The sequence below is a fragment of the Vigna umbellata genome, chromosome 1 (assembly GCF_029865625.1).
Source record: "Vigna umbellata cultivar VRB3 chromosome 1, Vumbellata_1.0, whole genome shotgun sequence".
NCBI lineage: Eukaryota > Viridiplantae > Streptophyta > Magnoliopsida > Fabales > Fabaceae > Vigna > Vigna umbellata.
Genome location: NC_142165.1, coordinates 86,937,644 through 86,951,168, shown reverse-complemented (window position 1 = coordinate 86,951,168; position 13,525 = coordinate 86,937,644). Strand labels below are relative to the sequence as shown.

Below are 13,525 nucleotides of genomic sequence, written 5' to 3'. Positions count from 1 at the left end.
TCAAACTAAAGAATATCACTTCATAAACTCTACCTTTTCGGAAAAAAATAACTGTAAGTGATGTGATGATGAAATTGTATTGTATATTAATTATTTTAGGGGTAGAAGTTAAATCGACTAAGTTACCATTAAGTTATAATATTTGAACTGTTACACTTTTGGAAAAAAGTGTTATTGCACTGATTATTAATTATAATAACTTTTATTCTAACAGTAAGTGAAAACGTAAAACAAAAAAAAGAAGCAAATAGATCTTAAAATTAAAGCATAACTTTAAAACATGTGCTTCCGCCAAATTTTCAATAGCTATGATTGAGTGGTAAATATTAATAAAAAATAAACTTAATATACTAATGAAAAATTATAGTAAGAATCAAATAAAGATTTATCTTCAAATAAATTTTAATAAATAAAATAATAATAGTAAGTGAATAATATAATTGTTTATAGATTTAGTTGAAATCAGTCTTCCTTGCGAGGTATTTTTGTATAAGCTTTTTTAACTTTATATTTAATCAGTCTTACATAGGTGTAATTCGCTATATTAGAGGTGTAAAAGAATATAGCTTATTTGTTAGGCCTGATTTTTTTTTAGTTGTTAAGTAACTTAATTATAATAACTTATTCATACACTATAAAAAAAACGAATAAAATGTGTTAGTATCTTAGTTGATAAATCAAAATTATCAAAATTTATTAAATAATAAAAATTCGTTGATAAAATATTTATTATAAACTAAATCAAAGAATAAAAGTTTGTCAATAGTTATCTGTATCATATGAAATATTATCCGAGCGGTTATTGAATAAGATCGATCGGTCTATCCGCTATTGGTCAACCTGGTCAAATGGTTTGAGTCATAATTGGACCTACAGTGCCAATAAGCTACTTCAAATGGTAATCGGGTCAGCACTTAAGTTGTTAATGGACCAATAGTCCAGTGGATGATAAAATAATTAAAGATGTCTGGTTAAAGATATTTGATAAACCAAATCCAAAATATTTGGTTGAAGATATTGATAAGGCCGTTTTTGGGTAACCAACCGGATCTCCAGGTAAGTTGTTTTTATTTGATCTATGAAACACTTATAAATACATTGACAGGGGCAAAAGCCAGGTACGTTTTCACTTGCGCATTATTCACTCTCCCCTACTCTCAAATATTCAAATAGTGCCAACCATTCACTGAATATTTCATTAAGAGTAAAAGCTCTTCAACCACACGCCTAATTTGAGCGTCGGAGTGCCCTTTGCAGGTACATCCCCTCTTCAAGAAGGAGATCGATCGGTTCGTGCCACTACCGATCGGGTAACAGCAGGAGGTTGAAGGTGACTGAGCGGTCTAGGCTGAAGGAAGGCAGGCGATCCAGGCGTTCGGAAGCAGGAAAGACTCGTCAGAAGGTTAGTCTCTCGGTCCCGAAAATATTTGCAGAAACATTATCCTATATGTAAGTGATTAAATGTTGATAATCACTAATGTATTTTAATTATATATGTCTCTGGCTCTTACTTTTCCTTCTTTTCTTCTTTCTCATTTTTCTTTTACCTCCTTTATTGTCGTCACTTTCACCACTACAACTATCATGTCCTCTTCCTCTCCCCCTCATTATCTTTCTCCTTTTTTCTTATTTCTCTTCTTTTTCTCATATATTTTCAACTAATCTATCACAAATATTTTGTTCGATATGGTGAGAACAATTGCATCCACTTGATCAACAAATTAACTAACAAAATTATCAATGAATTTTGAGTTAAATATGTTTTTAGTTCCTGAACTTTGATGTAAAATTAAAATTCATCCTTATCTGAAATGTTGATACATTTTGATCCTCAAACTTTAAAAATGAATGGAAATAGCCATTTGAACCCAATTACATTATATTTTTTTGATGTGTAAAACGGTTTCTCATCTGGCATTAAAGTGATAACATGTCAAAATTTTAAACAACTTAACTGCTAGCATAAAAGTGATATAACTATTAATTTCCATCCATGTAATGAGAACATCTATCCAATTCTATACCTTTTAACCCTTGAAGAACATCCTTTTTTAACTAAACAATTCAATTCTTTTTCACTGATATGATTGAGTCTTCGGTGTCACAAAGATGTGTCAATGTCCATGACATTCACAATGTATTTAGCAACCAAAGATTTTGTCCAATATAGTTTAGCTAATTTTTCTCCTCTAGCCACAACCAAGTTACCTTTGTTAAGTTTTCACTTTCCAGAACCAAAGTGATTATCATAACCACCATCATTAAGGATATGTATAGAGGTTAAGTTAAAATGAATGTCAAGAGTATGTTTAACTCCTCTAAGCAAGAACTGCATTCTTATACGTTGGTTTGCAAGCAAACATCACCAACACCAATCACCTTAGACACACTATCATTACCTATCTTTAACACTCCAAAATCACCATAAGTGTAAGATGTGAAAAACTTTTTCCTCAGTGGAATTTATAGTGTAGCACCATTATCAATAATTCACATGCTCTCATCAGATATAATATTAATCGACTCATGGTCATGAAGAAGAATAAAATCACCACTTGTAGTAGTAGTGACACAATCATCTTCATGATCATTCTCTTTCTGCTTGAACTTCTTATCTTTGTTGTCCTTTTTCTTATTTCTCACCTCAATTTCCGTAATAAGTATCTCATACTAAGATTAAGAACCATGTGTTTTCCTTCTCATATCTTCATTAAGAGCACTACTCTTTGTCATTTGAAAAGAAACAATGTCATTTAGAGCTAAGTTTGTAATTGAGACCCTAAATATCCCCCAAGTCTCTAGTAGAGTATTCAATAATCATAGTCACAAAACTTCGTCAACAAAGTTTATACTCATTCCTCAAATTTAATCTAGGAGCCTTTGGAATTTGTTTAAATATATTTTTTTATAGTATCTAATGAACTAAATATATTTTAATAATTTGAAACACATAAGGAAGAAAAAGTGGTGTAGTAACATAATTGTAAATAAGATAACATTTATTATACTAGTTGTAGTTACAACAGGTATAGAAAGTTGGCATAGTGTCATTTTTATAATAAATAAGAAAATTTTCTCATAACTGATATAGAAAGTGAACGCGATGACATTTTGGTAATAAATAGGAAAAATTTTCTATAATAGTTCTAATTATAACTGGTATAGAAAGTTGATGTGATGACATTTTTGTAATAAATAAAAAAAACTTTCTATGTTGGTTCTAATTATAACCAATATAAAAAGTAATTTCTTATTTTTTATTTATAAACACAAACCCATGAGTCAATGCACTAGATTTGTGATTTCTATCTGGTGGAGTTAGCGCGAACTAAGGTTTATCTCTGTTGTGGTTTGCGAGAATGGTGGTGTACAAGAAGAAGACATGACACTGCTCAAGGGTGTGATTTGGAAGTCTGTGTTAGGTTGATCGCAAATCTACGAGTGTTGATTTGCAATTTGGGTTCTTGAGGTAGTCTCACAATATGTTTCTGGTTTAGATTTGGGGATTTAGTGAAGGAGTTACAATGGTTGATGGTGGCTTGCACGATGAAGTTCTATTGTCGCGAGGTGAAGCATTGATGTAGTTTGTTGTCTGTGTGATGGTTTTGTTCCAGGTGGAGTATGGCATGATGGAGATTAGTGGTGGTAGACGATAAAGTCTAAAGTTGTTGTCAGTAATGTTCTAATTGTTATGTTGATGGTTTGGTTTATATTTTATGATTGTTACACAATATTTGAAACTTGAAAAATTGAAAACAAAATCTGAAAAAAATCTGAATAACTAGGACCAATTCCAAAATAGATAATAAACATTTGGTTTTCTATATCAATTGTAAATTTAACCAGTATAAAAGAGATACTTTTTATGCCGTTTCAGAAACTAGTATAAAAAGCCAATACTTTTTATATTCCTACTTTTATATCGGTTCCAAAATTGATATTAATTTTTTTTAACCACTATAAAAAGATTTTTTTATACTAGTATCGTATCGAGATTTCTCCTTGAAAAAATAAAAGCCTTAGTAAACCCACGAGTGTATTTATAAATACAGTGAAATTTAACTATATATTCTTAAAACACGAACAACACATGTATCCTCTCTTGGTTGTATATAATAGTATCTCCATGATTGAAAAATTCATGGCTCCATTGAAATATAAACACTAATAGCATACCTTTTAAAAGAAATATAAACAAATGCCCTTTATAATGCATAAACCCATACATCTATTAAAAATAAATTTCTTTATTGAACTTTGTTTTATTAAATGCTACATCATAAAATAATATATTGCAGTCACGTGATTAAATGTCTTTAAGGTATGTTTTTTTCTATTAATAGTGGAATCACTCATATTTACATTTATTTAATATATATTATTAGAATTAAAATGATCATAAAAAATAATTTTTTTATACTTTTTAAAAAGAAAAAAATATTAAATGAATATAAATTATTTGTGTGGCTCATGTGTCATTATTTCTCATGTTTTTTATAAATCGTGGGTACGAGTGTTATCACTGCCTCCAAATTTGGTCTATTCAAGTCTTACGTTTAAAGAAACATGGGGTGACACCAACTTGTGACCATATATATAAACGCCATAGTTTCTGGCTTGTCGTAGCAACACACGGGTTGCAATCTACACAGACTCTTCAAACTACTACTTTCCTTGTTTCCTTCCCAATCATAATCAGCGCAGCACAATACCAGATCAAATTTTGTAACCAAAATCCGACACCATGGATTTACTTATGCAACTGAAAACCGTAATCGAACCGTTCGGTACGACGGTCTTGTTCATAATTCCGGTGACGTTGGTGCTGTGGGGTTTACTGTCTCGAATTCGCAGAAAAACGGCGCCGTATCCCCCGGGGCCTAAAGGCCTTCCCATCATAGGCAACATGAACATGATGGACCAGCTCACACACAAAGGCCTGGCCAAACTCGCCAAGCAATACGGCGGCGTTTTTCACCTCCGCATAGGGTTCCTCCCCATGGTTGCCATTTCAAACGCGGAAGCGGCACGTGAAGTGCTCCAAGTCCAAGACAACATATTCTCCAACCGCCCCGCCACCATAGCCATCAGGTACCTAACCTACGACCGCGCCGACATGGCTTTCGCTCACTACGGTCCCTTCTGGCGCCAGATGCGCAAAATCTGCGTCATCAAACTCTTCAGCCGCAAGCGCGCCGAGTCCTGGAACTCCGTCAGAGACGAAGTCGACACCATCGTCCGCACCGTTGCGGCGAATGTGGGTAAACCCGTTAACGTTGGGGAACTGGTGTTCAACCTCACAAAAAATATCATCTACCGCGCCGCTTTCGGGTCCAGCTCCCGACAGGGACAAGACAAGTTCATTTCAATTCTTCAGGAGTTTTCCAAGTTGTTTGGGGCCTTCAATATTGCGGACTTTGTGCCTTGTCTCGGGTGGGTTGATCCTCAGGGCCTGAACTTGAGACTCGTCCAGGCACGCGCCGCCTTGGATAGCTTCATTGATAACATCATTGAGGAGCACGTGGAGAAGAAGAGGAGCGGCAAGTGTTGTGAGGAAGAAAGTGACATGGTTGATGAGTTGCTGAATTTTTACAGCCGACACCCCAATTTCAGTAATCAATCAAACGACTTGCAGAACTCCATCACACTCACCAAAGACAACATCAAAGCCATCATCATGGTACTACCCTCATGCTATATATTTCTTTTTATTTTCTTTCTGTATATTAACTATTATTATTTGGAAAACAGCATTTCAGCGGTAGGTTTATAGCGAGGGATTCATCCGTTTAAATTCAAGATATTACAGATAGATACTATGTTTTAAACTTTTTTCTAAGATTTCATTTTCACGGATGAAAAAAATTATTTTCAAATGGAGGGGGTATTGGTCATTTTTTTTAAAGGATGTATTCAGTAGTAGGGAAAAGCTGTCTTACTAATTTTAATTATTTATCTCTGAAAAAAGATGATAAACAATTAAATATTTTCTTTTTGTTAAAAACAATTTAGCGAAAATTTTAAAAAACCATCCTCGAATGATTTCCGGAAATATAGTTCTTTAAATAATAAACTAAAAATGAAAAATATCCCTTTTCTACTTCATATTTTTAAAATTCTGAAAACTTTATACATTTTAGCAAACCCTGCCTGTACACACGAAAAGTTTTTGTGATAAAGAATAATCATCAAGTAAGATTTGTACATATTGTACTTTAGTGAGAATTAAAGACTATAACTGTTCCTAATTTTAACTTTCAGTCTATAATAAAAAATTAATATTTTGAAAGTGACTACTCGGTTGCCCTCATTTCAGTTTACTATTAATATAAAGGCGTACTCCAGCCAAATTGTTTAAATAAGTTTAAAATAAAACATCCTTTTATCATAAACAGGAACGAAATTATCTTTAATAACTCTTATGATAAAAAGAGAAAAAAATGGGTTATTTAATTTCTAGACTAATATAAATGCTTTTTCTCACATTACTACTTTCAGTTCAGAATATTGATGTCATTGTATATATATACACTGTTTTCTAAACAAACAAACAAACAAATGAAAATAATTATTAAAATTTTAGGGTGTTAGATTAAATTAAATGGGTTTGCTTGCATAATTTAGAACAACAATTATTTTTCTTTTACATTTTTCTTATTCATCAAACAAAAAGAAGTTAATGCTATAAATGGTGATTATATATATATATATATATATATATATATATATATATATATATATATATATATATATATATATATATATATATGTATGTATGTATGTGAGAACTGGTATCACGTACTTATTTTTCTTTTACATTTTTCTTATTCATCAAACAAAAAGAAGTTAATGCTATAAATGGTGATTATATATATATATATATATATATATATATATATATATATATATATATATATATATATATATATATATATATATATATATATATATATATATATATATGTATGTATGTATGTATGTGAGAACTGGTATCACGTACTTATTTTTCTTTTACATTTTTCTTATTCATCAAACAAAAAGAAGTTAATGCTATAAATGGTGATTATATATATATATATATATATATATATATATATATATATATATATATATATATATATATATATATATATATATATATATATATATATATATATTTATGTATGTATGTGTTTCGGTAGATACTTTTAGGGACCGAGAGACTAACCTGCTAACGCGTCTGGGCCGCTCGCTCGCTTCCAAACTCCTCCTGTTGGCCGATCGGTGTTGGCGCAAACCGATCGGTCTCCTTCTTGACGAGGGGGATGTACCTGCAAAAGGTACTCCGACGCCCAAGTTAGGCGTGTGATTTGAAGAGCCTCGGCTCTTGGTTGAATATTTAGTGAAGGGTTATCACTATTGAGTATTTGAGAGTCATGTAGAGTAAGTGGAACGTTTAAGTGGAACTTACCTGGCTTTTGGCCCTGGCTTTGTATTTATCATTTATCTCATGGATCCTGAGCTGATATAAGCCCAATAAAATATAAACAGAATAAGATATAAACAGATTACCTGAATATCCGGTTGGTTGTTTGTAACCACTCGGTTAATATTTCATACTATACATTATGCCCCCCAAGTCCGAGTTAAGCGGTTGGCTTTAGCCGTGGTTAACTATAGGACTGATGAGTTTGAGGGAGGCTGTGTTGGCGGAATTGAAAGCGTTTTACCGCTCGACTTTCAACATTAACCGAGCGGAATTTACCGCTCGTCCTTCAATAGGAACCGAGAGGAATTTACCTCTCGGTCTTCTACGTTAACCGAGAGGGCTTTACCTCTCGACCCTCGACATTAACCGAGCGGGATGTACCGCTCGTCCTTCAACATGAACCGAGAGGGATTTACCTCTCGGCCTTCGACTTTAACCGAGCGGGATTTACCGCTCGTCCTTCAACATGAACCGAGAGGAATTTACCTCTCGGCCTTCGACTTTAACCGAGCGGGATTTACCGCTCGTCCTTCAACGTGAACCGAGAGGAATTTACCTCTCGGTCTTCAACATTATCCGAGAGGGATTGACCGCTCGTCTTTCAACATTAACCGAGCGGGATTTACAGCTCGTCGATCGACGCTCGACGATCGACACTAACCGAGCTGGATTTACAGCTCGTCTTTCAACAGGAACCGAGAGGAGTTTACCTCTCGGTCTTCGACATTAACCGAGAGGGCTTTACCTCTCGACCTTCTACTTTAACCGAGAGGGATTCACCTCTCGACCTTCGACTTTAATCGAGAGGGTTTTACCTCTCGACCTTCGACTTTAACCGAGAGGGGTTTACCTCTCGACCTTCGACATTAACCGAGAGGGATTTACCTCTCGACCTTCCACATTAACCGAAAGGGATTTACCTCTCGACCTTCAACATTAACCGAGAGGGATTTACCTCTCGACCTTCCACATTTACCGAGAGGGGTTTACCTCTCGACCTTCGACATTAACCGAGAGGGATTTACCTCTCGACCTTCCACTTTAACCGAGAGGGGTTTACCTCTCGACCTTCGACTTTAACCGAGAGGGGTTTACCTCTCGACCTTCGACATTAACCGAGAGGGATTTACCTCTCGACCTTCCACATTTACCGAGAGGGGTTTACCTCTCGACCTTCGACATTAACCGAGAGGGATTTACCTCTCGACCTTCGACATTAACCGAGAGGGATTTACCTCTCGACCTTCAACATTAACTGAGAGGGATTTACCTCTCGACCTTCCACATTTACCGAGAGGGGTTTACCTCTCGACCTTCGACATTAACCGAGAGGGATTTACCTCTCGACCTTCCACATTTACCGAGAGGGGTTTACCTCTCGACCTTCGACATTAACCGAGAGGGATTTACCTCTCGACCTTCCACATTAACCGAGAGGGATTTACCTCTCGACCTTCAACATTAACTGAGAGGGATTTACCTCTCGGTCTTCAACTTTAACCTAGGACTTACCGTTCGTCTTTGAGAGGGCTTTACCTCTCTCCCGAGAGGGATTTACCGCTCGGTCTTCGACCTAGGAGTGCTTCCTAGGGAACGGGCTTTACCGTTCGGCTTTGAAAGGGTTTTACCTCTTTTTTGAGCTAGGATTGTTTCCTAGTGAAGGGGATTTACCGTTCGTCTTTGAGAGGACTTTACCTCTCTTCCGAGGGGGATTTACCGCTCGGTCTTCGACCTAGGAGTGCTTCCTAGGGAACGGGCTTTACCGTTCGGCTTTGAGAGGTTTTTACCTCTGTTTTGAGCTAGGATTGTTTCCTAGTGAACGGGATTTACCGTTCGTCTTTGAGAGGGCTTTACCTCTCTCCCGAGAGGGATTTACCGCTCGGTCTTCGACCTAGGAGTGCTTCCTAGGGAACGGGCTTTACCGTTCGGCTTTGAGAGGGTTTTACCTCTGTTTTGAGCTAGGATTGTTTCCTAGTGAACGGGATTTACCGTTCGTCTTTGAGAGGACTTTACCTCTCTTCCGAGGGGGATTTACCGCTCGGTCTTCGACCTAGGAGTGCTTCCTAGGGAACGGGCTTTACCGTTCGTATTTGAGAGGGCTTTACCTCTCCCCCGAGAGGGATTTACCGCTCGGTCTTGGACTTGATCGTTAATTATGAACTTTGCTGACGAAATTGGTAATTAGTGTTTGCAATAGGAGACTTCCCTTCGTTTATTGAATTCCATGATACTTTAAGCATGAAGTTCGTTTATGACTAGATCTTAGTCTGCACTTGCCTAGTTGATGGCGTGGATTTTGATATATATTTCTTCAAGATGTTCATTGCTGAAATTCTCATGATGATATATATTATGGTATATAACCGTATAATAAATGATTCGGTTACCAGATATTATGAATTGCACCGAATAAATCACATAGATAATAAACAAGGTATCAAAACCGTCTTGAGATTTTATAATATTGCTGTTGATAGTTATCTCTCACACAACAATTTCTTTGACTATTTTAAACATGCCAGAAAATGTTTCGGTTATAATAATTAGATAACTATATTTATAGTTATATACTATATTATATATAATATATCATATATCATATAATATATTATGGATTATACTATATATATTTAAAATATCTATAAAATAGTTGTTATAATATCTATTAGCAATTAGATATTTTATGAAATATTCATATTTCAAAAAATACTTATCTTGTTGATGACGTCTCACGTAAAATAGTTTTCACTTTGTCGAAAGTTTCTGGTGTTGATCTGAAATAGTGATGTCGAGACCGAACGCTCGTCTTGGTTTCTTGTGGTTTCTAATCATCTTTCTGGTGCTTTGTTGTTCCTCCATGCTCCTCGTGGTCATCATTGGGTTTGACGCTCGGCCCCACGGTGGGCGCCAAAATGTTTCGGTAGATACTTTTAGGGACCGAGAGACTAACCTGCTAACGCGTCTGGGCCGCTCGCTCGCTTCCAAACTCCTCCTGTTGGCCGATCGGTGTTGGCGCAAACCGATCGGTCTCCTTCTTGACGAGGGGGATGTACCTGCAAAAGGTACTCCGACGCCCAAGTTAGGCGTGTGATTTGAAGAGCCTCGGCTCTTGGTTGAATATTTAGTGAAGGGTTATCACTATTGAGTATTTGAGAGTCATGTAGAGTAAGTGGAACGTTTAAGTGGAACTTACCTGGCTTTTGGCCCTGGCTTTGTATTTATCATTTATCTCATGGATCCTGAGCTGATATAAGCCCAATAAAATATAAACAGAATAAGATATAAACAGATTACCTGAATATCCGGTTGGTTGTTTGTAACCACTCGGTTAATATTTCATACTATACAGTATGTATGTGAGAACTGGTATCACGTACTGTGTGGAGCATGACAGTGTGCATGCATAATTTTCAAAAGAATAAGGAAAAAGCATCCATGTGCATGTCCATACCGCCAGCATTTCTATTTTAAGTTTTCAACACAAAGGAAAACGAAAAAACTGATAACAATGGAACAACATGCAGGACGTGATGTTCGGAGGGACGGAAACGGTGGCATCAGGAATCGAGTGGACAATGGCGGAGCTAATGAGAAGCCCAGAAGACCTACGGCGCGTGCAGCAAGAACTAGCCGACGTAGTGGGCCTGGACCGGCGCATGGAGGAATCGGACCTCGAAAAGCTCATCTTTCTGAAATGCGCGGTGAAGGAGGTGCTTCGGATGCACCCGCCGATTCCGCTTCTCCTCCACGAGACGGCAGAGGAAGCGGTGGTTTGCGGGTACCACGTACCGAAGGGTTCGCGCGTGATGATAAACGCGTGGGCCATTGGAAGGGACGGGGACTCGTGGGAGGAACCGGAAGCGTTCAAGCCGTCGCGGTTTCTGAACCCGAATGCGCCGGATTTCAAAGGGAGCAACTTCGAGTTCATTCCGTTCGGGTCGGGTCGGAGATCCTGTCCCGGAATGCAACTGGGTCTTTACGCGCTGGAAATGGCCGTGGCGCACTTGCTTCACTGCTTCACGTGGGAGTTACCCGATGGGATGAAACCCAGCGAGTTGGACATGAGTGACGTGTTCGGACTCACCGCGCCCATGGGGAGTCGACTCGTGGCGATTCCATCGAAACGTGTGTTATGTCATGTATAATGTTTTGTTATGCAAAGAGCAAAGAAAGTAGCGAAAGTGTAATATGAATATTATAAAGAAAAATGGTGGTGAAGTGTTTGGGGACTTTTATTGTTTTATTGAATGTTTTTATTCCCCGATTATACGTGGAAGAATGTTTGGGGGATATTATTAGGTTTCGTTTCAGTGTGGATTAATGTAAAGTAGAATTGATGATGTACAACGTCATTTTGATCATTCAATCGTTTGCACAAACGTATCTCTAACTTCTCTCTCTTTAGAAGTGATAAAATATGTTTTGATGAGCTTCAAGATAAAAGAGATAAAATTAACTTATAAAAATTTTAAAAAAATGGTAAAAGAATTTCACAAATTATTGTATCATCCCAGTTTTATTTTAAAATATACTATAAATAGAGAACTAATTGAAAATTTATAAATAGATGTTAAACTTCTTCATTTTATTTATAATTTTATTTTACTAAAAAATTTAGATTCTTTGAATTTAAATGTACATGAAATTATACATTCTCTAATATAGTCATGTATCACATGGAGATGTTTAAGCAATGAGGTAGCAATAAATTCAAAATTATGGAAGATTTACATGTGTATAAGTGATGACACAATACTCAATTATAAAGTTGAGCATTAAAGAACTTAAGAATGTACATAAAATTGAATTTAGATTGTATCTCGCTCTAGTAACCTGTAGTTACTCAAGTGAGGTGCCACTCTCTCTTTTGAAAAGAAAGTTTGTTCAATCGAGAAAAGTTCATGTTCGAGCAAGTCATATGTTTATATTTGAACATTATTGTTAGCCTGAATTGTAATAGTAGGTTATATATATATATATATATATATATATATATATATATATATATATATATATATATATATATATATATATATATATATATATATGGGGTTTGCTAACGCGCGTACGCCTGTTTTTCAGTTTGTACATTTTAGCAATGTGTACCGGGTTTTAGTAGACAAAAATATCCTTATATATCATGGATTCTAAGTTTTAAGGTTAAGGGTATTTTAATAATTTTCATTCTCAAAACTAAAAAAAAAAAAAAAAGAAATCCCCCAAACCCTTACTCACCTCTCTCATTCCTCTCAACCCTTCCTCTTTCCTCTTTTTCACTCCAATCTTTTCTCTGTCATCCCTACTGTAGTCCCAATTGAAAAAAAACACTTGCTGTTAAACAATCTTACAAAAAAATGATTTTATAATGAGTTTTCATCTTATAATTTTTGTCTTATCTAATTTTATCCAATTTTCACAAGCATAAAGGAATTGGTAATTGACCTGGAAAAAATTCAGAAATACTCGCTGTTAAACAATTTCTTACAAAAAATGATTTTATAATGAGTTTTTATTTTATAATTTTTGTCTTATCTAATTTTATCTAATTTTCACAAGCATAATGACATCAAAGGAATTGGTAATTGGCCTGGAAAAAAAATCAGAAACACTCAGTTGTTAAACAATTTCTTACAAAAAAATGACTTTATAATGAGTTTTCATTTTATAATTTTTGTCGTATATAATTTTATCTAATTTTCACAAGCATAATGATATCAGAAAGAATTGGTAATTGGCCTGGAGGGTTTTTTTAGAGATGATGATTCAACAAATACAGATGATGAAATTAGAGAGGTTAGTGAAGATGGTGAAATTGAAGAGGTCTTGAATGAACCTTTGCGTTGAAGGTGAATATGTCAATGACTCAACTCTTTACAAAGGAAAATTTTTTAAAGTAGGGATGACAGAGAAAAGGTTGGAATGAAAGAGAAAGGATTGAGAGGAATGAGAGAGGTGAGTAAGGGTTTGGGGGATTTCTTTTTTTTTTTTTGAAGTTTTGAAAATGAAAATTATTAAAATACCCTTAACCTTAAAACTTGGAATCCATAATATATAAGG

The 13,525-nt window shown here is 35.5% G+C and overlaps 1 protein-coding gene across 1 annotated transcript; it reads left to right on the top strand.

Annotated features, from left to right (window-relative positions):
* The first annotated feature begins 4,557 nt into the window (after positions 1–4,557).
* LOC124844405 (cytochrome P450 84A1-like) lies at positions 4,558–11,834 on the top strand. The gene is made up of 2 exons (XM_047321341.2): positions 4,558–5,680; positions 10,993–11,834. Exons 1-2 carry the CDS (start codon positions 4,745–4,747, stop codon positions 11,611–11,613), a joined length of 1,557 nt encoding a protein of 518 aa, XP_047177297.1. The 5' UTR covers positions 4,558–4,744; the 3' UTR covers positions 11,614–11,834.
* Positions 11,835–13,525: the final 1,691 nt, after the last annotated feature.

What these genes read in the sequence shown, in the direction of transcription:
- LOC124844405 (XM_047321341.2), top strand. Translation starts at nt 4,745, where the DNA reads ATGGATTTACTTATGCAACTGAAAACCGTAATCGAACCGTTCGGTACG. An exon ending in ACATCAAAGCCATCATCATG is followed by an intron (nt 5,681 to 10,992) that starts GTACTACCCTCA and finishes AACAACATGCAG; the next exon opens with GACGTGATGTTCGGAGGGAC.